At 43.7% G+C, this 23,789-nt stretch overlaps 1 protein-coding gene across 1 annotated transcript in view; it reads right to left on the reverse strand.

Moving 5' to 3' along the window:
- Positions 1-9,722, reverse strand: part of Tp53bp2 (tumor protein p53 binding protein 2) — a 60,195-nt gene extending 50,473 nt beyond the window's left edge. The window contains exon 1 of the mRNA XM_028858995.2: positions 9,442-9,722. Coding sequence (XP_028714828.1) covers positions 9,442-9,468 — 27 coding nt within the window. The 5' untranslated portion in view covers positions 9,469-9,722. The remainder of the gene's footprint in view (positions 1-9,441) is intronic.
- Between the last annotated feature and the right edge of the window lie 14,067 nt (positions 9,723-23,789).

Genomic DNA, 23,789 nt, shown 5'->3' on the forward strand with positions numbered 1-23,789 from the left:
TCCTAATGAATTCTTCCTGCCTACAACTATTCTGTAAGATCAATGTTGCTATGCTCTCTCCTACAGGGGCATTGCTACTGTGTTACTGCGTGCCTTGTTTTACATGAAGCTACTATTACATGCTCCATTTTACCCTTCACACGGAAAGATGGCCGAGTGCAATGGAGCAGAGCTGGCTATGAACAGGAAGATGCAAACGGATTCACGTGCTGTGAGCAAGAGAAAAACTGAACACCCCTGCAGCCCTGTGGCGTCCTAATGAGATTCCTTAGGAACGTGAAATAGCAGTAAGGGTGACCGGATGCTCCCTTCTGAATGCTGACTTGGGGATTTTGAATCTTTTGGTCAGTTTCTGTAGGCAGCTAAAATTTGAAATGGGATGGACCCTTGACACAAAGGGGCTTCATGTCATTGGGCTAGATAACAAGACCCTTGAAATCTGCCTAAGGTGTTTATTATGCTGTAGTAGAGGCCTGTCCTGAAGGATCCTGGAGAGAGAAAAACAGTGTTTCTCACAAGGAACACACAGTTTTGTATAGACCGGAGCAAAAATAATGGCCAAGGTGAGCACTGCATAAGTCCAAGGAAAAGGAGACTGAAGATAAAGGGTCTAACCGCACCCTGACCAAATAGTTGAAAGAAAATGAAAGGAAGGAAGGAGCATAAATTTCAGGCTCTAGAGAGCAACAACCAAAATACCAGAGTACCGAGCTACCTTTAATAATACCGTTGGGGGCCAGCAAGACAGCTCAGAGCTAAAGGTGCATGCTGTGCACGCCCGACAGCCAAGCTGGAGCTCCAGAACCCCCTGGAGGAGAGAACCTCCTCTTGACAGTTGTCCCCTGACATCAACAAGTGCACCATGGCACGCCCGATCCCACACACACACCAAAGAGAAAACGAAAACAACCCTGCTGTTCAAACCAGTGTCTCTACTTCATAAAATGAATGCACTTATCAAACATTACCTGCATCTTACAGACTAGCTTAGCTGTCATCATCTACAGCTTGTGTGATGGAGAAAACATGAGGAGACAGTTGTTCAAGTCAACTTGACTTAGCTTCCTTAGGTCTGTCTACTCTGTACCTATGTTAGGAACATGAAAACAGCACTGATTTCAAAGCAAAAGGAAGTCAAGGCGCAGTGAGGCAGGATCCAGAGCTGTGGAGCAACATGGCTGTGGTCAAAGGCTTCCGAAGGCACTGACAAGGCTGTAGGCCATGTTAACCTGAGCATTCCGTCAATTACAAGTCAGCTGGGCCCAGTGGCACATGCTATAACCCAGCTGGGTATTTAGGAAGCTGAGAAAGGAGGACTGTCAATGTAAGGCCTACCAAGGCCACAAAAAGAGTTCAAATTAGACTGGGCAACTTACGGAGATCCTATCTCAAAAGTAAGAAGCAAGCTGTGGGGCTGGCAAGATGGCTCAGTGGTTAAGAGCACTGACTGCTCTTCAGAGGACCTGGGCTCAATTCCTAGCACCTACATGGAGGTTCACAACTGTCTGCGACTCCAGTTCCAGGGACCCAACACTATCTTCTGACCTCCACAGGCACTAGGCATGCATATGATAAACAGACATACATCCAGACAAAATCCACTTTTAAAATAAATAATCATGGGGTTTTTATGTTTTAAAGTGAAGAAGTGAATGACAGGTAAATAGCTCCATTCCTACCTTGTTCTGATTCTCAACCCTAGGAAGTCTACTATTTCTCCTCTTACCCCACACACCCCTCAATGTCACCTAAGACAAGCTAGAAGAGCAAGTGGTAAAGTGTATACACTGAATCTACAACTAGTTCCTACCATCGGCTGGGCCCTTCATGTGGCAAGCTGAGCCTTTTGTTCATTTTTCCCAGTGTTCTTGCAGCCTTGGCATCCCTAGAAGCCCTTCTCCACACAGCCAAGAGAACAGGCTTTCTAGTCGTCAGACCATGCCAACTCTCACTATCTTGCACTCCTCGGGTGGCTACCACACCCCTTCCACAGAAAATCCACATGCCGCCAGTTCTCGACCTCACTTCTGCCACTCTCCCCCTGCCCTCAAAGCCCTGGCCTAGCTGGTTTCCAACACTTGATGATGGACATCTGCCCCCACACACTGGAAATGCTCCATGTGGAAATCTTATTGTTGGCTCATTCCTTCCTGCCATGCAGGTCTAGTAGAAATGTCACTTCCCTGGCTACCCGATATAAAGCAGCCACCCAGTCACATTAACCTAACTTAAATCCCATCTAATGCCATTTCTTCCTTTTACATGTGTCTCAACCTCCCCAGGCTCCCTGGAAGGTAGTCTCCCTGGAAGATGTCCTATTCACACTCAGAAAGGAGCCTGAAATACGGAGGACATTCACTTAACATATACTGAACATGTGCTGCCCCCAAACAGCCAAAAATGAAGAGACATGATCCAATTATGATTCCATCCAAATCAGCCCTCACTGAACTCACCACACAGACAGACAGTCCTGAGAACACAGTAGGTGCTCCGACCTACCTCCATCTCCACACTTCTTCAGGTCCTTCTGACCATCCCACCAGCTGGAGATGGCTGTAGAAGCCACCCAGCCATTTCAGTTTCCCGCCTTCAACCTTTCCCAGGGCCTCCATCCCAGCCTCTGACCCTTTTGTTTTGTTTTCCTTCCCACTCTGTTGAAAACGACCACTGCAGGAGACTGATTAAACATCGCTCATAAAAAGAGAATTAGTAAGCCCTTCTCTCTTCCTAGGAATGAGAAAAGTCTAAGCTTTCTATAGTAGTAGAGGGGAATTTTTTGTTAAAGGTCACTGAGATATTTCCTCTACTTAGGGGCAGGTAACCACCTACCTTTCAATGGGAACTTGGTAAGAGACCTACCAATTTTCTCATTTAGCGTGCATTTAAATAGAAAAATCTCCGTTTTCTTTTTCTACTTCAAAAATTAGTTACATTCTAGAGAAAATTTTTAAAATTTATTTTTATTTATGTGTATATGTGTATGTGAGAAAAAGTACATACATGTGGAGACCAGAAATGAGGATCGGAGGATCCCCAGGGGCAGGAGCTGTCGTGAGCCACCCAGTCCTCTGGAAGAGTAGCAAGTGCCCTTAACCACTGAGCCCTCTCTCTAGCCTCTGAAGAGCAATTTTTGAAGTTATCATTAGCCGTTAGCCAAAATAACATGGCGACTGTTTGCTCTGTAAGTACTAGCCCAAACACTTGCAAGCTTGAACAGAGCATCTATTTGCAAACAGCTCGCTCAAACCTCACTTCAATGGAATGGCCAGAAGCAAATTACTGAAACAACTTTGAGCTTCAAATTCTGTCGAACGAGCATGGAAAGATCAACTTCACTGTGTAACAAGGAGACTAGCTAGGAAGACCTCTCTAGTCACTGGGCTGTGTTAGACAAAGGGGCTCTAGATAGGAGCTGGTCACCCCACCTCCCACCTCACCCACCTCCAACTCCAGGTTTTCAAGCAGACTGTCCCACAGTGGAGGATCAGTAAAGTGCCCTAACCACCTTTTTTATTATCACTAGTAGCTTAAATTGGTACTTTATAATTGTTCATTGTGGTTTTCTTATAATAGTACTTTTCTATGGAGATTTTAGTTGATGTGTTGGAAACTGACCTAAATTTCTAAGGGGCTGGAGAGATGGCTCAGGAGTTAAGAACATATACTGCTCAATTCCCAGCGCCCAGGTTATGAACCACCTGTGCCTCCAGCTCCAGGGGATCTACAGGCACCTGCACTCATATGTGCATACCCTCACACAGAAACATACAACCACATGTTTTTTAAATTAAATCTTTTCAAAATTTTTCTAGGAAAGCAATTAATATGTGTTTCAGAAGTTCAGTAGTTATGACCAGTCAACTGGGCATTTTCATTGGCAATTTGGTGCTAGTATATTGTAAGTAAATTAGCTTTTGCATTATTCTACATAGAAAAAAACCAAAACCACGCAAAAGCATACTTGCTAAGTTTCTTACCCACAATCTAAAACTTGACCTCAGCACCTCTCTGGCAGAACAGTCCTTGGTGTTGAGTGCCACTGCTTCCTGCCTCCTTCTCTACTGAGTGCCTGTGACCAACCCCTCTACGTCCAGTACAGATGAAGGATCTGAAAAGTCTTACCACTCCAACGAAGAAGACATTTCAAATGTGGTCATTTTATCCACATTTTCTCAATTCTAACTGATAAGAGAAAAATGTTCTGTTTAGTACCTAGCACACTATCAAAGCCCAGTATTTAACTAGTGTTCGGCCTGATTAGGTGGCATGAACTGAAAAGAACACTCTGGATTCCTAAGCTCTTACAGCCCATACTTCTAGCTCTCTGAGACATTTGTTAGTGGAGAAACCTAGGGAGAGGTTCCTAACACATGACGACATATTGGACCAGCATGCACTGCTACAAAGTTCTCCTGTCTGAGCTGAAGAAAACCTAGTCAAGCTGCAGATTTCACAAGGGCTCCATGTGCCTTTTAAAAGATGGCCACCTGTGGTAGATCACCAAGAGATAAAGGCAAAGTATTCCTTAAGAGCTCTAACACTCAAGTCCTCACTGTCCTAGGGTCGCTGGGAAGGGGGGACCACCAGCTCTTCTAGAAAACTAACCATGATCCTCCAGGTCCCTTCCAGATAAACTAATTCTCTTTAATTCTTAAAATATGGGGCAGTGCATACTTGCTGACATTTCTTCATACTGTCTTAAATCTGACTTCTCTGAAAGGCAAAAAAGAAAAAAAAATTCAAATGTGAAATCACACGTACTATAACTGAAGTCACAAGGCCACAAAACTGAAACACGTGAAATTTCTTTCGTACATTTTTAAAACAGATGATTCAACAGCCTTTGAGAATTACAACTCTAGACACAGGAAGTCATCTTTAAGAACGGAGCCTCAACTTCATTCTGGAATAAAACCCAACACGCAATTCTTCCAGTCCTAGTCAGCTGGAAGGATTCTTTCAGAGCACAGAATTTACCCAGGCTCGACGGCCACATCTGTAACATTTTTAATGTTTGTTTTTATGTCATGTGCACTGGTGTTTTGTCTGCATGTGTGTCCGTGTGAGGGCATCGGATCTCAGGAACTGGAGGTTACAGACAATCGTGGGCTATCATGTGGGTGCTGGGAATTAAACTCAGGTCCTCTGGAAGAGCAGCAGCCAATGCCCTTAGCCACTGAGCCATCTCTCCAGCCCCCACATCTGCAGCTTAAAAAATTTTTTTTAAGTTTAAAATGTTTTTTCAGTTTGGAAAATATTGCAAATAAAATAGGACTTTTGAAAATACAGTACTTGGGTTGGGGATTTAGCTCAGTGGTAGAATGCTGCCTAGCAAGCACAAGGCCCTGGGTTCGGTCCTCAGCTCCGGAAAATAAACAAACAAATAAATAAAAAGCAAATACAGTACTTAAGCTACTTTAAGTTCGGCTTTTGGGGTGTAGACTCCACAAATCGCACAGAGCAGAACTACAGACTAGAGAAAGCGCTGACCAGGTGTCAAACCACTAAAGGAGTCACCGTGATAACCAATTAGCACTCCTGATGCCAGAGCTCAGAGAATCAGGTTTTGTTCTCCAGCACTACAAAACAACTAACTCCAAGTAATTATGCCCCTGCAGCACTGACAGGAAAAATTGCCACAAATTTAAAACTAAGCTGTGGTCAGATCAACTGAGCTTTTTAAAATAAGCTAGTGTGTCTGGAAAGATTATCTGTAGTATGATGGCATTTGGTTTGATTGCACATGCAAAACAGTCACCACCAGGCACAGACAGCTATTTAAACATAATTAAAATGAAATCATTTTCCAAGTTCAGTTCTTCACTCACAATAGCCACACTGTGTACAAGGTACCACCAGATAACACAGGACAGCACCCCCACTGTCTACACAAGTATGTCCAAATGCTCCACACAGGCAAACCCCAGTCCTCCGGCCTTCTATGGGACACTGGCGATTACAGGGTGTAGTTTTTCACAGGCAGACTTTTGCTTTTTAATTTACCACTTCAATAGCAGATATGAACTGAAATGTTTATGAAACCGTTTTCTGAAAAGAGCAGTAAATGCTTTCAGAGCTCAATAAGCTCTTCCATAAAAACGTATTTTTGTTGGAATATAATACTTCACAAAATGGAAGTAATAAATGAAAGAAATTTAGTATAATTTTCAAGTGGGTGAGAATTTCTGTTTTGGATAATTGCCTCTGTGTGAAAATCAGTCACAATGAATGGAAAACTGAAGAGCCACCCTGTCCAGGCACAAACGGCCCTTCTCACATGATGGTGAGGTGTCCACTAGGAAATCAGTCTCCCCTCACTGAGTGGTGCAGACAGCTCAGGACAAGAGATGCTAAGCATGGCAGGTATCTGAAAGCGAGAGCGATCAGCATCCCACTTGCACAGCTACCCTCTCATTAGCCCGCTGTGATTCTCGACTTATTTTTAGCTAGCCTGCTAAAATGCAGCTTCACTTCTGGCTCTGGAACCAATTATCACTTCACGTCCCACATAAAGGAAAACTACTTGAGTCTGTACTATTGGGTGAGAAAATACACAAATACCATTTTGTGTGTATTTGATATAATGCAACAGAACTCCAGAATGCCTTCCAAAGCCAACCAAGGAGCACACTTAGTGCACAAAACTGCACTTGGAAATGGTTAGAAAGGAAAAAGTTTAAATTATGTATATTTTACCACATTAAAAAAAAAAAAGTACATCAAGGCAACTGGTCTAGCTCTGAGTGCCCATCTTTCCATTAGCATGATGCTTTTCCTGATAAACTTTTGGTTTTCCAAAGTAGTAACAAAATACAACAAAACCTGACTTGTATCAGAATAAAATTCCAGGCCTATTAAAAGGTAAAGATGAAAACCACATTTAAGAAAATGGTTTTAGGACAGGAATGGTGGCCCATGTCTGTTATCCCAGCATTCCAGATGCTGGTGCAGGAGAAATGCTGTGAGCTAAAGAGCAGCCTGGGTGTAGGTACTGCACCAGCCAGGCAGGTCTATCTCAAAGAACCAAAATATACTTTTAGGGGCTTTATAGCTCAGTGACAGAGTGCTTGTCTAGCATGTATACAAGGCCCTGGGTTTCATCCTCCCAACCACATACACAAAGTTTTCTTTTCAGATACCCTGATAATACAAGTATAAAGGCACATACAACCTGAGGCTTGTGTGCTGGAGATGCTTAGCAGTTAAGAGACCTTGTTATTCTTACAGAAGTCCTGGGCTCCATTCCCATCATCTACAGAGCAGCTCACGACCATTCATAGCTCCAGTTCCAAGGGACCTGATGACCTCTTCTGACCTCTGTGCATCAAGCACACGCATGATACACAGACATACATGCAAGGAAAACACTTGTATACATACAATAAATCTTTTGTAAAAAGAACACAAGGCTGCTAAATGAAAATCTATCATATTTTCATGTATCACAGAATAAGAATCTTATGTGTAATCATGGTTGCCAATTCAGGAGTTTGCCAGCACCTACCCCAAGCCAGGCACTGTATTAATCCCTCCCTTCACAAACAGTAACTCTAATCTTCCAAACTACCCCAAGAACTGGTATTCTATCATCCCTATGTTACAGATTCTGAAGCAGAGAAACAGTTTTGTTTTTAACATCTGCGATTACTAATGCTATGCAAAATTCCAGAGGGCATCATGCACATTACACCTGTTCTATTGAGATTATATTCTGACATCAGAAAAGCAGTCAGAACCACACTACTTAAGTGATTTTAGTCCCAAGATTCGTAACTTCTTATAAGAATTCTGATGATCTGCTATGTAGTTGGGAGAAAAACATCCCCACATAAAGCAAAAAGAAAAACAAAACAAAACAAAGGATACCTTGATATTAAACTGATCTTTCAGGAAGAAGTCATATTGCAACAAAAACACCTATTCTTTTCCTTTTACTGTTCAGAAAAACAAAAACAAACAAACAAAAAACTGGTAAACAACCTACAAAAGTTTTTTTCACAGCAAAAAATTAAAAAACACAAGGAATAAAAAAGTTCACAAAGAGCCAGCATGGTGACTCAGGCCTTTGATCCCAGCACTCTGGAGGCAGAGGCATCTGTGAGTTCCAGTCCAACCTGGTCTACAAAGTGAGTTCCATGACAGCCAGAGCTGTCACATAGAGAAATCCTGTCTGGGGGGAACGGTGTGTGTGTGTGTGTGTGTGTGTGTGTGTGTGTGTGTGTGTGTGTAACAAAACCTATCATTATCAAGATATGTATTTTACTATGAGGTATTCACATCACAAACCTAACTCCATAAATGAGTACTAAACCAGAAGATCCAAAACGCTAACAATTCCAAATTCCTTGACTCTTACCAATAAAAACCATGCCAAGCCATCTAAACCCCCAAAATAAAATTATTATGGACATGTACAAGATAGAAAAATGTACATCTTCCACGACACAAGGGGACAAGGAGACAATATAGTATATTCTGCATGTGTAATTACAAAAACAAAACAAAATAGAAACCACACACACATACACAGATTTCATCACTCTATTCCACGGATTTTACAAAAGCAAAAAAAAAAAAAAAGAGGTTGTTTTAGTTTTTGTTTTGTTTGTTTTCTTAAACAAGTAAAGCTATATGAACATGGGTTGGGGGTGGTTAGGGATGGGTATTAAAATACATAAACTTTGCAAAGAATATATAAAAATTATTATTATTTAAAAAAAGAAGTCAAGTTGGTTGCAAGAATGATTCTGCCTGAGAAAGGAGCAAATACAGCACCCACGAGGAAATCCACTACAGGAGCCACCAGAACCGGCCAACTCTTGCTCTCGCTAAAGAAAAGTGGCTTTTCGGAAACATCTCCATCTAACCTGCAGATCACCTGTGGTCTGTCTGGTGATCAAGTCAGATGCCTAAAGAACTCACTCCTCTTCTTCCGAGGTCTTGCAGAGCAAGCTGTGGGAGCGAGGCACCCAAGTTTTCCTGCGAACTAAAACTTTTAAGGCTACGTTTACCAAAACCTGTTTCCACAAAGAGATAGTGTGACTTGTCTGCTCTCGCCAACAATCAGATCGAAATTCAAAAGGGGAGGGGGGGAGAGAACTAGCAGAAATAAAGAAAAAGAAAGGCAAGCCTTTCCAAGCGTTATGCTTCACTCAAAGTAAAACGCTTAAACAATTAAAGAACAAGCTTCCCGGTTCTCTGGCTCTTGACCTTCAGAACAACCCCCAAAAGGTCTCAATCCGAGAGGCAAAGTTTGGAGCGGCGGCCCAGAGCTGACGCCCTGACCCGCGAGGCAGCACCGGGACCCTCGCGGGGACCGGGCGGAACGGAGCGTCGGAGTCCCGAACCCCGGAGCTCAACTGGCTCCACTGACCCGGCCCCCGCGCCCCGCACACTTCCGGGCCCCACGCCCCGGCCCCAGCACGCCCACACGCTTACCGGCATCATTTTGGACCCGAACCGCATGGAAGCGGGAGTCTGGCCGCGGCCTGGCCGAGCAGAAGTGGCCCCGGGGGTCGCGGGCCGGGGAAGCCGAGCGAGGACGAGGCCGCGCACCCGGCGGCCGACCTGTTGCAAGGCAGCGGCGCGCGAATCCCTTCAGCCGACCCGGACGCCACCGAGCCCCGGGCCCACTCCCCGCGCCGGTCCCGGGGACGCGACGCGGCTTTGTCTCGGCGCTCGCGACTCCCTCCCCCTCCTCCTCCTCTCCGAAACCAACTAATCCCGGCCGGGCCCCCTCCGAGGCGCTCTGGCCCCGCCCCCTCCCGCCAGGCCCCGCCCGCGGCGCGCCCGGAGGCTTGAGGGAGGGGCGACGAGGGCGCATGTGCAGACTCCGGGGGCGGGGCCCGGAGGGGGCGGAACCTTTTCGCCTGGGGAGGAAAGTGTCAGCGCTGGGGCGCGGCGGAGCTGCTCCTGTGCGCGCCTCCAGGCGGAGCGGGGGAGCGGGCAGGCGGGCAGGCGGGCGGCGCCGCAGGAGAACAATAATCGTAAAACCCGGGGATGGAGCCCAGGGCTGTGTCCCTCGCCTCTACGGCAGTTCCGAGTTGCTCAAGACATCCCTTTGCCTAAGGAACCGTGATCCTGCCTCCAGGCGCTGGCCGCCGAGCAGCCCTGCGGCGCCACGGGACACACCAGACTCCGGGAGCCCTAGGGGATCCGACCGCCCCACAAAAGGGAGCCTCGCGAGTCCCGCCTTGGCCCCAAGCACGTTCTTCTCGGCAGGAGCTCTCGAATGTGTCCTTCCTTCCCGTCCTCAGGCCATGTCCAGGGCCTCCTCTAAAATGTTACCTGCTATGATGTAAGGAGAAAAAAAAATACTTGGATGTTCCTGACGTGGGAGGTGTTGTGTATGCTTTGAAGAGTCAAGGGTTTGGAAACGTGTCAAACAGCTTTCTGAGGCGCTCTTCAGCTTGTCACACGTCACACACTTGACACAAGGATCGTCTTTTCGTGCTGTGGAAGCTCACGCTGGGAAAGTTGCTGTGTTTCGCTTTGAGAGAGGGCAACAGAGCTAGCTGGGGAGCCCTCTTCCGCCATCCAGAGAGACACAGGCTGCAGGACCCCTTGCTCCCAGAAGCTCTTTTCAGGTTAAGTAGCCCATGCTAGCTCACTCGGAATTCTATATCATTACACAAGATTCCCGAAAACGAAATGGAATGAAGCACCTGAATTTATGTAGCTTCAAGAATGGAACCAGCTGATACAAGTGGCATACACTTGTAATCTCAGCGCTTGTGAGGCTGCAGCAGGAGGATTGCAGTGAGTTGGAGGCCACTGAAAGAGTAAGCCCTTACCAAAAAACAAAACAAACAAACACACACACCCTCGTTTGTTTGCTTTTTGTTTTTCAAGACAGAGTTTCTCTGTGTAACAACTCTGGCTGTCCTGGAACTCACTCTGTAGACCATGCTGGCCTCGAACTTACAGAGATCCGCCTGGCTAGGCCTCCCGAGTTCTGGGATTCAAGGCATGTGCCACCACCGCCCGGCTAAAATATCTTTTTAAACTAAATTAAAAATTGACCTGTGGCGCAGACTTATATCCCCAGCTGCTCAGAAGGCTGAGGCAGGAAGATTCCAAATAAAAGGCCTGCCTGGGCAGCTTGACAGAATAGGTCTCAAAACATAAGCTGAAAAAAAAAAGAGTCTGGAAACAGCTCAGTGATAGAATGCTTGTTTAACATGAATAAGCTCCTAGTTTTAATAATAAGGACAACAGAAGGAATGAACAATTCTTGTTTGGAGTAGTGCTTGTCATCCCAGCACTGGGAAGGCTGAGACAGGAAGAATCAGCAGTCTGAGCCAGCCTGGGCTACATGCCCTGTCTCCAAATACATAAATAAACAACAAATATAAGTGTAATTATTTCTTAATTTAACATATCCTTAACCAAAATCGCCATCAAACTCCCTATTGGCACCATCCCAGCTACTATATCTAAATATGAAATTATAACTGGTGCAACTAGAATTTAATGTTCTAGCAAAACCTAGTTTGAGTATTTAAGATTATCCTGAGTTAAGTAAAGGAAATCCAGACCTCCATTTATTCAGTAATATTAATCAAAATGCTAACCTATGTACTAGGTATTCTAAGTACTGTGTGGATCAATTCATGAACAAAATAAAAGTTGAATAGACATAAAACCAGCACTTAAGTATTTTGATAATAAATATTTTATTTAAAAACCAATTATATTTATATATTATCAGGCGGGGAAATAGACTGTAAAAGGATGAAGCTTAGAGGTGTATTTTTAATAGAATATTCAAAACAGGCCTCACTGAAAAACGCAAACGTAAAGGAGATGGAGGAGTAAACCACATGAATATGTAAAGAAAATTTCCAAGCAGATCAAACAATACTTAGCCCCAGAGAGAGGAGCCTGCTTAGTGTAGTCAGGTCCACCGAAAGAGGAGAGTAGTAGGATATAAGACAGGGTGATGTGAAGGATTTTGTAGGGGCTGGAGAGGTAACTCAGTGGCTAAGAGCACTTGCTGCTTTTCCAGAGGACCTGAGTTTGATTCCCAGCACCCACCTACAAAGCAGCTAAAAACTGTCTTTAACTCTATTTCTGGGGTGGGGATCTGTTGCTCTCTTCTGGCCACCATGGGCATTGCATGCACATGGCACACAGACATCCATGCAGGCAACATCCATACACATAAAATAAAAATAGTCAAGTAAACCAAGGCCTTGTGGACTAATAGTATAAGGATATTAGTGTTTACTAAGTAAAATAGGTGTGGTAGTTTGAATAAAAAGAGCCCCATAGGCTCATAGGGACTGGCACTATTGGGAAATATGGTTTTGTGGTCTTTTTGGAGTAGGTGTGGCATTGTGTCACTGGAGGTGGGCTTTGAGGTCTCAGAATGCTCAAGCCAGGCCTAGTGTGTCTGATTCTCTTTCTGATGCCTGCCGATCTGGGTGTGGAACTCTCACCTCCATCTCCAGTACCATGTCTGCCTGCATGACACCATGTTTCTCACAATGATGATAATGGACTTCTGAAACCGTAAGCCAGTCTCAATTAAATGTTTTCTTTTGTAAGAGTTGCTGTGGTCATGGTGTCTCTTCACAGCAATAGAAACCCTAACTAGGATAATAGGGAAACAATAGAGAAAAAGAGATGTACACCATCATATTTTTAATAGGATCACTCCAGCTACTAGAAAAAAAGACTGAAAGTGAGAGAATCTGTAGGAGGCACTTGTAATGCCATAGACAGGAGATGAAAGTAACTTGGGTATGGATGATCACAGTGGATGTGGTGACAAGAGGTCAGATGTAGGGTTATTCTTTAACAGGTAAACCCACAGGATTTCCACACAGAGTAAATATGGAATGTGAGAGAAGTCAAGAATAACTTTAAGATCTTTGTCCTGAAGGGTGAAAGTTGCCACAAACTGAGATAAATAACATTCTGAACAGAATAGGTTTCATGAAAAAGGAAGTCAATCAGGAGCATATTAACTTCCAGAATCTTAACAAAATAAAGAAAATCTAACACTGAGTTTTTGCACAGTGGTGGAGGGTAAGTTATTTTAAGCTACTATCAGTTCATACAGTGTTGCTGGATCCTAATGGCTCCCTCAGGGGAGAGAGTGAGAAGGCACGGTGTCAACAACACAGACATTGGGAGTCAGTTGACTGCAAATAGCAAACTCATTTATTCAATAATGGGAGAAGCCTTACATACCCTCCTCCTAGCACCCAAGCTGTGTCCCAATCTGGTGGCATTATGTGGTTGTCCCTTATTGTCTGGGCACGACCAGGAACTCTGACAGCAACCAGGAACTCTGACTGTGCCTGATGCTAGGCCCTCAGTCAGACTCCACATGATCAGGAACTCTGACAGCACCTATTGCTAGGCCCTTGGGCGGACTCCAGGTTGGCTCATAAGGAAGTACATTATGTGCATGCCTTGGTAATTTATTTGAGCCAATTTCCTCAACCCTATGGGCCTGTCCTACTACGATACAGGGACTATTTTACACTAAAAATCTCATATTCTACTTGTTTTCATTTCTTACCTATAACAAACAGCAGCCTGAGAGATAATCTACATACAGTCATCCAGAAAAAGAATTTTTATTGATCACTAATGCTCCAGTTGCCAATGTGTCAAGGAATGGGGAACTTATCTCATTATTACCAGAAAACTGACTACATGTGGTACATTGTGTTTATTATGAACACTGGCAACACTGGATTAGTTTAAAAAAAAAAACATTGCAGTAAAAATGGAAGCAAGGACAGAAGAATGTGAATAATATACTCCACTTGTTTGTCTTCACTGTTGTTGACACAAATGTCCTGCCCAAGGGAAGGGAGAGGAAAAGGGACAGTTGTTGGCAATTTGTCCTGAAACTCACTTCCAGCCAACTGAGAATTTCCAGCTGCCAAATATCAGGTATGTTTACAGTTGAGGGATTTTTTTTTTTTAATCATAGTAGCAGGAAACTGAAGAAACCTTGTCTGTGCTTCCTTCCACTCCCTTCAGTCCTGTGTAGGTCGCACATAGCTGTCAGATGGGTTGGCAGCTGCCTCCCAAGTTTCCACTTTTTCTATATTCCCACCTTCACCAATTTACTCCTCCACGAGCCTCCACTTGGTCCTCCCCACCCCATAATTCTGTATTTGACTCCAAGGGAGATAAATGAAATTATCACAAGCTGGTTAGGGAGGAGCTGCCTTCTCTCTTTACCTCACCCCACCCCTAGGCACAGTGCAATTACCTATCTGTTTGGCATGTGTCTTCCCCATGCTGCTCTTGCCCATTTCCCACAGATGTTCCAAACCTTGACTCCCTCTCTCTCGGGAGATGCAGTTCCCATGTTACTTAGGCAATAAGGTAAAGACTGCAGATTCTGCACCTTTGCAGTTTCGTTCTCCCTCTTCCCTTCAGCTGCCTTCCTTACCCTCTTCCTACTTCTCTTTTTGATTTGACTATTACAATCATCCCTCCAGATCTACGGATGACTGGTTTCATTACTTCCCCTAGATACCAAAATCTTTAAATGCTCAACCCCTTGCATAACAAGTATGGAGGCATATGCCTGTAATCCCAGCACTGGGAATCTGAGGCAGAAGGATCAAGAGATTAAGGCCAGCCTGGGCAAGACCCAGTCAATCAGTCCATCAATTCATCAAATTGCATATAACCTGTACATATCTTCCAGAATACTTTGAACCACCTATGTATTATTCATACTGTTTGATACAATGTAAATTCCTTACAGATACTGTCCTATAACGAGCTAAGGACAAGAAAAAAGTCTACACAAATTCAGGCCCGACACAATTTTTTCCTGAAAATACTCAACCTGAGATTGGTTGACTTTGCACATGCAGGGCCTGTAGATATGGAGAATGAACTGCACTCTTGTGTGCCTCTGTTTTGCCAGGCACTGTTCTAGATTTAGTAGAGAGCCAGCCTTCTTGAAGTGTATATTCCAAGTAGAGAAACTAGACAATGAGCAAATGAGTGATGTAATCATAAATGCTGGAGTGAGGAGACAGCAATCAGGTAAACCTAACTGCAGAGTTTCTGGTTTAGATAGGGAGACCAGAGGAGGCCTCTGAGGAATAAAGAGATGAAGAGGTTGGACTCTGGGTAAAGGGCCTGTCTTGTGTTTGACATCTTAAAAAAGTAGAAAGGGCTTGGAGCTGTGTGAAGATGAAGGAGACAGGCAAGAGCCAGAAGATGTAATGAAGCAAGGGCCTGGGGCATCTAGGACAATTTAGTGATCCAATTGTCCTCCCCAATCACTCCATCTTTACAACTTTACTTCTTAATACATTTTAACTTATGCATAGCAATTGTACATACTTATGGGTGCAATACATATTTCATCATATATATACAGTGTCTAATGATCAAATGAGAGTAACTGGCACATCTTTCCCTCAGACATTTACCATTTCCTTGTGCTACAAACATTCAAAATCTCTCTATAACAAAATACACGATTAATTGTTGTCAACCATAGCTACTTTACGGGTTCCTTGGCCTATAAACTTACCTTGTATTTTTCCTGCATTCTCCTCACTTAGCAGTATTCAAAGACCAGGAGATGGAGCTGAAGTTTGTATTCCCTGTTTTAAGTGTGCCACTTAGCCTACATGACCAGGCTTTCTATGCATCTCTGAAGTTCCTAAATGTGACTCTTGAACGTGCTATTTGATGTTTCTCAAGAGGAACTAACCTCTGCATTCCATGCTGCCATGTCGCAGCACATGACACATGACAGACAAAAGCTCACATCTAACTGGATTCAATGGCAAGAAATACTTACACACTTCTGCAGATTCAGCCCTAACATTGTGCCTATGGCACAATAGGTACTCATAAATGCAAAAGTGGTAGTACTTAACAAATCTCTCTCCCTCCCTTCCTGTCCCTCAATGTCTGCCTCCTATGTATATTGACTCTTTTGACTTTTGCCTTGGGCAGGTCTTCTTGCATCTTCTCCTCCAATCATTCTCTAATCCAGTGGTTCTCAACCTTCCTAATGCTGCGACCCTTTAATACAGTTCCTCATGGTGTGGTGACCCCAACCATAGAATCATTTTCATTGCTACTTCATAACTATAAGTTTGCTACTGTTATGAATCGTAATGTAAATATTTTTGGAGACAGAGGTTTGCCAAAGGGGTCATGACCCACGTGTTGAGAAACACTGCTCTAATGTGTCATGAGTAGCAAACTACAGGCCATATCTGCTCTTCCCCTGTTTTTATATTGCTTATGGAGCAAAAAATGATTTTTTTTTGTTTTCTGATTTGTTTGTTTGCAGTACTGGAGACTAAACCTAGGAAAATAACCCTGAACTATATCTCCAGGGTTCTTCTTCCTTTTTACATTTTATTTTGACATAGATCTTGTTAAATTGCCCAGAGTGGTCTTGAACTTACCATCCTCCTGTGTCTACTTCCCAAGTTGTTGGGATTTTAAGCCTGTGCCACCATCCCAGTCCACACCCCCTCAAGCAATGTTTTTTGTGTTTTTAAATCATGAGGGAGGGAATCCAAAGATCTGTGCCATATTAAAAGGGCATAAAGATTTCAGTCTGTAAGTAACATTTTATTGGAACACAGCCACACATTTATTAATATACAGTCTGGGACTGCTTTCATGGCAGAACAACAGAGTCCAGCACCTGTGACAAAACCTGTATGGCCTACAAGGCTTTAAATATTTATTGTCTAGTATTGAGAAGTGGCCTATAGTCCCAGCTCTTTTGGTCACTGGGGCAGAAGGATGGCTTCAGCCCAAGGCTTTGGGCCACAAAAATATACAATTTATGTATGTTTGTGTGTGTGTGTGTGTGTGTGTGTGTGTGTGTGTGTGTACCCAGCTGCAGGAATGATCTTTTCAACTCCCATGTAATCATGTTGCTCTCAGACTTAAAACCTTTCCATCCTGTGGCTAGGGGCAGGGCTGAAGGATGAAGGTACCAAGTGAGTAGACGTGAAGGCCTTCTGCCACATTCTGTGGTTGTGAGACTAAACGATACTCCTTAACATGACCTCTGAGCCCTTGTGTGATCCCCTCTTCCCCCGCTCCATGGCTGTCAGGATAAGAGAGAAGTACAGTATGCGAGCCTCCTCACTGTCGTGACAAAGTACTCAAATTGGTAACCTAGAGGGGCAGGTGTGATGCTCTAAAGACATGTCCGTAATATTGATTCTCTTGGCATTGGCAACTTGTGGAATATGGAGCTCTTAAGTTTATCCTCTGTCACCAGTTCTCTCTGCATGCCCTCACGCTCCTCATCCAATCTGCTTCTCATCCCAACCCTCCACCGAACCAGCTCTCGCTGGAGTGACCAGAAATCTCTAATTCACGGAGGGAACAAGCATGTCCTGTCGCCATTGCCCTTGACCCTCCTGGAGGCCGCGTGTGGTTGTTGCTCCTCCCGGTATCTCCTCTGTACACACTTCTCCTCTGACTTTAAGGCTATTCTCTTCCTTCTGTTTCTGACTGCTTCTTCTCTGGGCCCTTTGAAGACCTTCTGTTCTTCATTGGTCTTGGCATGTTGAAGGCAATTGACTCTCAATCCTACCACTTCCTCATTTCACTGACCATTCTCTCCATACACTGTTAACTAGACTGTTAAACCTTATCTACACAAGCATCAGATTCTTGTATTCCCAACTCTGAGCTCTAGAACTGGGTTATTTTTTAAATATGAAAGTTGCTAGCTACACTACAAAGAACTTCTCTTTTCCTGTGCTGAAGATAGACCCCAAATCCTCCTTCATGTCAAGGCCATCCTCTGCCTTTGAGCTACATCTAACCCCCTACATAGAGCTATTGACTACTTGAAATGTGACTAGTAGAACAGAGAGACTAAATTTTTAAAAGATTCTGTCTCTCTCTCTCTCTCTCTCTCTCTCTCTCTCTCTCTCTCTCTCTCTGTGTGTGTGTGTGTGTGTGTGTGTGTGTGTGTGTGTGTGTGTGTGTGTGTGAATGAGTACAGATACCTACGAAGGCCAGAGGTGTCAGATCCCTCTGGAGTGGGAGTTAGAGGCAGTCATGAGCCATCTAACATGGGTGTTGGAAATCGATCCCACGCATTCTGGAAAAGCATCTCTCCAGTCCTTGAATGCTTCTATTTTAATTAAATTAAAGTTAAATGGCCATGTGTGTGTGGTAGCCAGAACACACAGCTAGACAGTTGGTGGAGAAGCTTCTGTCATCACGGTGCTAGCTGTCTGTGTTTTATCATATTCAGATGCCTGCTCGATCGCTTTCTCTTGCAAACTTGGCATGTCTAACTTCAAACCCACACTCTCTCCCATCCTTATCCTCTCCTATTTCCTGTCACAGTAAATGGCACCATATTCATTTCCTCAAACCAAACCCTAGGAGTCATGCTTGAATAACATGTCTATCTCCTAAACAGCTTAAATCCCCTTCATCTACTACCACACCACACTGTTGAAATACCGTCACCTTCCATAGATCTGATCAGCAGACAGCCTTGATGAAAGTCCCTCCTCAGTTTTTCCTCCAAATCCTTGTGTGTCTGTCTGAGCCTGCCCGCTAGCCTAATTGCACACCACAATCTCTCCCTCTCTGAGACTCGGCCACACCATCTTTTCTCTGTCTCCTTTGCCTGCCATGCTTCCTCCAGCACATGCTATACCCAAGTCTAAAGACTCATCTTCGCACTCCGCATTGCCATGAGGTATTCGGAAACTCAGTCTTGTGTCACAAGTGGTCTCCAGTCAGCTGCTATCGTCTCTCACCTAAGACTGTAAGCCATAGGTTCAAAAAAATTTTTTTTTCTGCTTATCCCCATGTAGCATAAATTCTTCAGCACCTAAAACAGAGCTCATGATATAACAGTATGAAGGATGAATGAGCAAAACAGTGTCAAATTAGTTATTTGTCTTCAGCTTGTGAGGCTCAGATCAATGTTTTGTACATTTCCCAGTTCTATGGCCATAGATATACTATGACCCCCAAATGGTTAATTCATTAAGCCTGTAAGAAGGTCTCATTGAATAAAATCTGTGGGGCCTAAACTCATTCCTGGAACACAATCCTAAAATGCTTCCTGTTCTGATGATGGTCAGTGGTGTCATCATCCATAGAGAACCTTATTTATAATTATTATGCAGCATTTGAAAAGGAAGGAAGTCTACATGATGAGGTTGGAGAAAGAGGTAAAGGCTTCACTGTTGACAAGTGAAAGCAGTCTAGTTTACTAAAACACCCAGGCACTGTTAGTGCCACGGCCTCCCAAAGGCCCCCTGGCCACCAACTGCAGTTTCCAGTTTCCATTCTCCCTGGTGCGACGACATTTCATTCCACTGTGAGAAATGCACGTGAGGGTTTTTTCTCCCCGTCTCTGTCCAAATACACATCAAATCAGAATGAGCTCTGTGGTAGTCATTGTGAAGCCTTTTTTTAAAGTTTGTGTGTCATGGCAGGAGTTATTCATGCTTTCTTTTTTCAAGAATGCTGCCAAGAATGCTTGGCTTGTGTTGTGTGTTTGAAGGCTTCCCAGCCTGAAGCACTGCTGGAAGGTGGTGGAATCTTTAGGGGGTGGGACATAATTAAGTGCTGTTATTGAGGCATGCATGAACCGGATGTTAGGACCCCGGCCCCTCTTCTGCTTTGCTCCCTGGTTAGCAGGAGATGAACAGCTTCCTCGGCAACAGGCTGTTGCCGCCATGCTGTGCGGCCTTAACATAGGCCCAAAAGCAATGGGGCCTATCAGCGTGGAGTAAGACCTGCAAAATTGCAAGCCTAAACTTTTCCTCCCTCTTAAAGATGTGTTCGTTGATTGTTGTGTGTCTGTATGAGTTTGTGTGTACCATGTGCAGGCAGGTGCCCCAGGAGGCCAAAGGAGACCAGAGGGCCTTAGAGTCAGTAGAACTGGAGTTACAGGCGGTTGCAAGCCACCTGATAGGGGTACTGGGAGCAGAACCCAGGTCCACTGTAAGAGTACCAAGAGCTCTTTACCACCAAGTCATCCCTCCAGTCCTGACTTTACTCCTTTTCAATAGATTATCTCACGTATAATATCACATGGCTGAAGATAACACCTATGAAATAACAGTGGTTTTATGGTAGGTAGGCAAAGTTCTTTCTATTCCTGTGGGTGCAACATACAGTATTTTATTACCTGTTGTGTGCACTATATGAGTTTTCTCCAAATAGATAAAGAAAAACACTTAGAAGGGGCAAAACTAACCAGGTGGTTTGGGGAAGCAAACATGGGGCTTCCTGGGAATAGGACATAGAGCATCACACATGCTAGGTGAGAGCATCACACATCCGTGAGCATCACACAGTGAGAGATCATACTCCAGTGGAGGTCACACACGCCAGTGAGTTCTCACTAGTTATACCAAGCCCAGGTGGATTTCTGTATGTCTCGGAAACTTCATTATGGAGACTCCACAACTGACCTGTAATAACCCTTAGGTGTACCATTCAAGTTAGCTATTCACTGATAGGTGAGAACATCCCATCTTGTTACTTAAGGAAATGTAACATTTCTGAACATCTTGAATAAACTCAGACTTTATTGCTGCTGTAGTGAAAACCTGTGGGAACATTAGGAAGGTACACAAAAAAAGGAAACAGAGGACAAAAGAAACAAAATACGGGACAAAGCATTTGTTTCAAAAGAGTTTTCAGTTCAAACTAGTGAGTTGCCAAATTATAACCACCGAAGCATCTTTTTCCTAATTTATATTCTAAGAGTGTTTAGTATATTGATTTGTGGTAGAATATAAATCCATTCTCAGACATTTTCACATTTACTTCATCTACTAGAATGATTGTGAAATTGAAAAATTAAAATTAGACATACTTCATTAAATTAAATATTTTAACTAAAGTATATTTATATGTGTTACAAAGGACAAGTTCTACCTACCTGTTTAATTATGTTTGCCAAAATGCTTTAATTGCATATCTTTCAGTGACTGCTATTGAATGTCTACTACGATCTATGTGCTGTCACATCTATATGAAATCAGGTGTGCTTAGAGAGTTGAAGATACTCCTTAAAGAAACCCATGTGAAGAGACTACTATAATCCTATGATACCAGTGACACTCATGTTTATGTTCTCATTCTATGAATAAGGGACTGGAGCCAAAGAAACATAAAGTACTTTGTCTGCTGTTTTAGAGTAGGCACGTTCAGAAGCTGGAGGTTGAGCTTGGATGCCTTGGATCCAGAATCTTCATCCTTCATCACTGTGCCATTGTTCTTCTCCCAACACAGTCCAGTCCTCTGTGCCTCTCTCCTGAGTGCCACCAGGCCAAGGGCCTGTCAGTAGGAACACAATAAGGATGATTCAAAGACGTGTAGTCTAGGAGAGGAAGCCCTACCTGCAAGTGTATGAATGAAGTCAAATATGTAAGTTCTCTGGTCAAAGTCACACAGAAAATAGTCACCTAATTTTCTGAACTTGCCATTGTGAAACACTCAGGAAAACCCTCATAGGGCAGAGGATTGACAAGCAGAGACTTAAAAAAAGAACTACCATAAAATTTACACTAAAAAAGAAGAAATTTTATTTTGACTAAATTTATAAACAGGCACAGTGGTGTATGCCTGTAGCCCCAGCCTCTTGGGAGGCTGAGTTAGTAAGTATCACTTAAGTCTGGGAATTTTGAGACCAGCCTGACCACAAGTGAGACCCCTATCTCAAGTGAATTACAAACAGATAAACCGGGTTTCACTGAGTTCACCCATGTGCATAGAAATATGATATGTACAAAGTTCCTAGGAGAATTCATGTACTAGAGAGATGTTGTTGTTTATTTGTTCTCTTGTTGGGAACCCACCACCCAGCTCCCAAATAAATCACACATGGAGGCTTATTCTTAATTATAAATGCTTGGCCTTAGCTTGACTTATTTCTAGCCAGCTTTACTTTACCTTTGGCCTCCTGGCTTTTTCCATTCTCTTACTTCTGTTTCTCTTACTCTTACTCCATGTCTTGCTGTGTAGCTGGGTGGCTGGCCCCTGGAGTCCTCCTCCTTCTCTTGTTCCTAGATCTCTCCTCTCCCAGATTTCTCCTTCCATATAGTCTCTCTGCCTGCCAGCCCCGCCTATCCTTTCTCCTGCCTTGCTATTGACCATTGAGTTCTTTATTAGGTCATCCAGTGTTTTTGACAGGCACAGTAACCCAGCTTCACAGAGTTAAACAAATGCAACATAAACAAAAGTAACACACCTTAAAATAATGTTCTACAACAGAACGGAGAGAATAGTGGGCAGAAATAGCTATAATTAGGTCTATCTTTTATAGCATACTTAGTGCATGTCACACATACATTCAGTCCCTCCATGAACATTTATTCATAAATGTTAGCCTTCATTAACCCTAAAGGGAAAGACTATGGTCTGTATTTTACTAAAGCTTAGAGATGCTGACTTATTGATTCATTCCACAAACACTTCTAAAGAATTTACCTTGTTTGGACTAGGTACAATTCAAAGCTCTAGAGAAATGGTGGCGGAAAAGAGCGATAAGGATTTGCCCTGCTTAAGAAAACTATGCACTCTAATTGGGATGATCAGATAATAAGTAAATAAGAGCAATACTCAAAGAAATGCAAAATAAGATGACATCATAGAGACTGGGGCTGGGTAGGTTGGAAATAGTGGTCATGAAAGTCCCATCTAAGAGATGACATTTAAATTGATATCTGAATGATAAAGACTACCTTCAGAAGACCTAGACAAGGAGAACCCCGGACAGGGGGACAGCAAGTGCAGAGATGCTGGGAGAGGGGATATTGGCGTATTTGATGAGCAAACGCAAACCCAGATTGTCTAGGGCAGAGAGCTCTCCTCTGAGCCACAGCACTAATAACAGAGCTGATACTCAAATCCGCATCTGCCCAGGATGAAAACACAGACCCCACATCATACACCACTGCCCAAAGGAACAGGGAGAAAGCTCTGCATGCTGTTATGGTGGAATGTGTGTTTTTAACATGAGAACATGCAAAGATCACTGGGATTAAAAATTAAAGTGGAAGAAACTCTGGTGAGCAGAAAGGCTTCCTCTAAGAACATACGCATCCGGGTAAAGAATGGTGGTGTACCAACAGCATAAAATGTATCTTCATCTTTGATGTTAATCTCATTCCATTCGCATTTCTTATCTTAGACTGGAATCCCTTGCAAGGATGCAGGAATGTAGGAGTGATGCTTCAGCTTAGAAGTTTAGATAAGCTTCCTGCCAAAAATGCTTGTACTTCTCCCAGGTATGAGGAGAAAGCCATTCAGCCTGAAGAGTCCATGCTTCTGATGGCTCCAAGAGAAGCATGGTTAGCAGGCAGGAGCCACCTGGGACAGAAGTTTTACTGGAGACACGGAGAATCTGCTAATCGGATTGTGATTAAATGGTATATGTGTGAGAAGGTGGCAAATTCAGACAGCAGTTGCTGGTGAGATAATAATCATAAGGTAAGTGGCAGATGACCAAACCATGGGCAGGGCAGGCTCTAGTTGCCAGACAAGATGTCATAAACAAGAAAGGCAGAAACCTTAGGGAAACGTGACACCGCAGATGAGTCCAGGACAGACACGATGTTCTGACACCTAGCTGGATCAAATGAGTCCATTTTAACACAGATCGGCCTGAATATAACTGGACACCTTGTTCCCAAGAGATGTGATTTTTGTCTTATAGAACCAGAACTTCCCCTGTATCTAGGAGCAAGACATTATACTCAGCTGGGAAAGGAAATTAATCCAATTTCCCCCTGCTGCTTGTTTACATACTGGAAAATGCTTTTCTA

The sequence above is a fragment of the Peromyscus leucopus genome, chromosome 15, assembly GCF_004664715.2.
Source record: "Peromyscus leucopus breed LL Stock chromosome 15, UCI_PerLeu_2.1, whole genome shotgun sequence".
NCBI lineage: Eukaryota > Metazoa > Chordata > Mammalia > Rodentia > Cricetidae > Peromyscus > Peromyscus leucopus.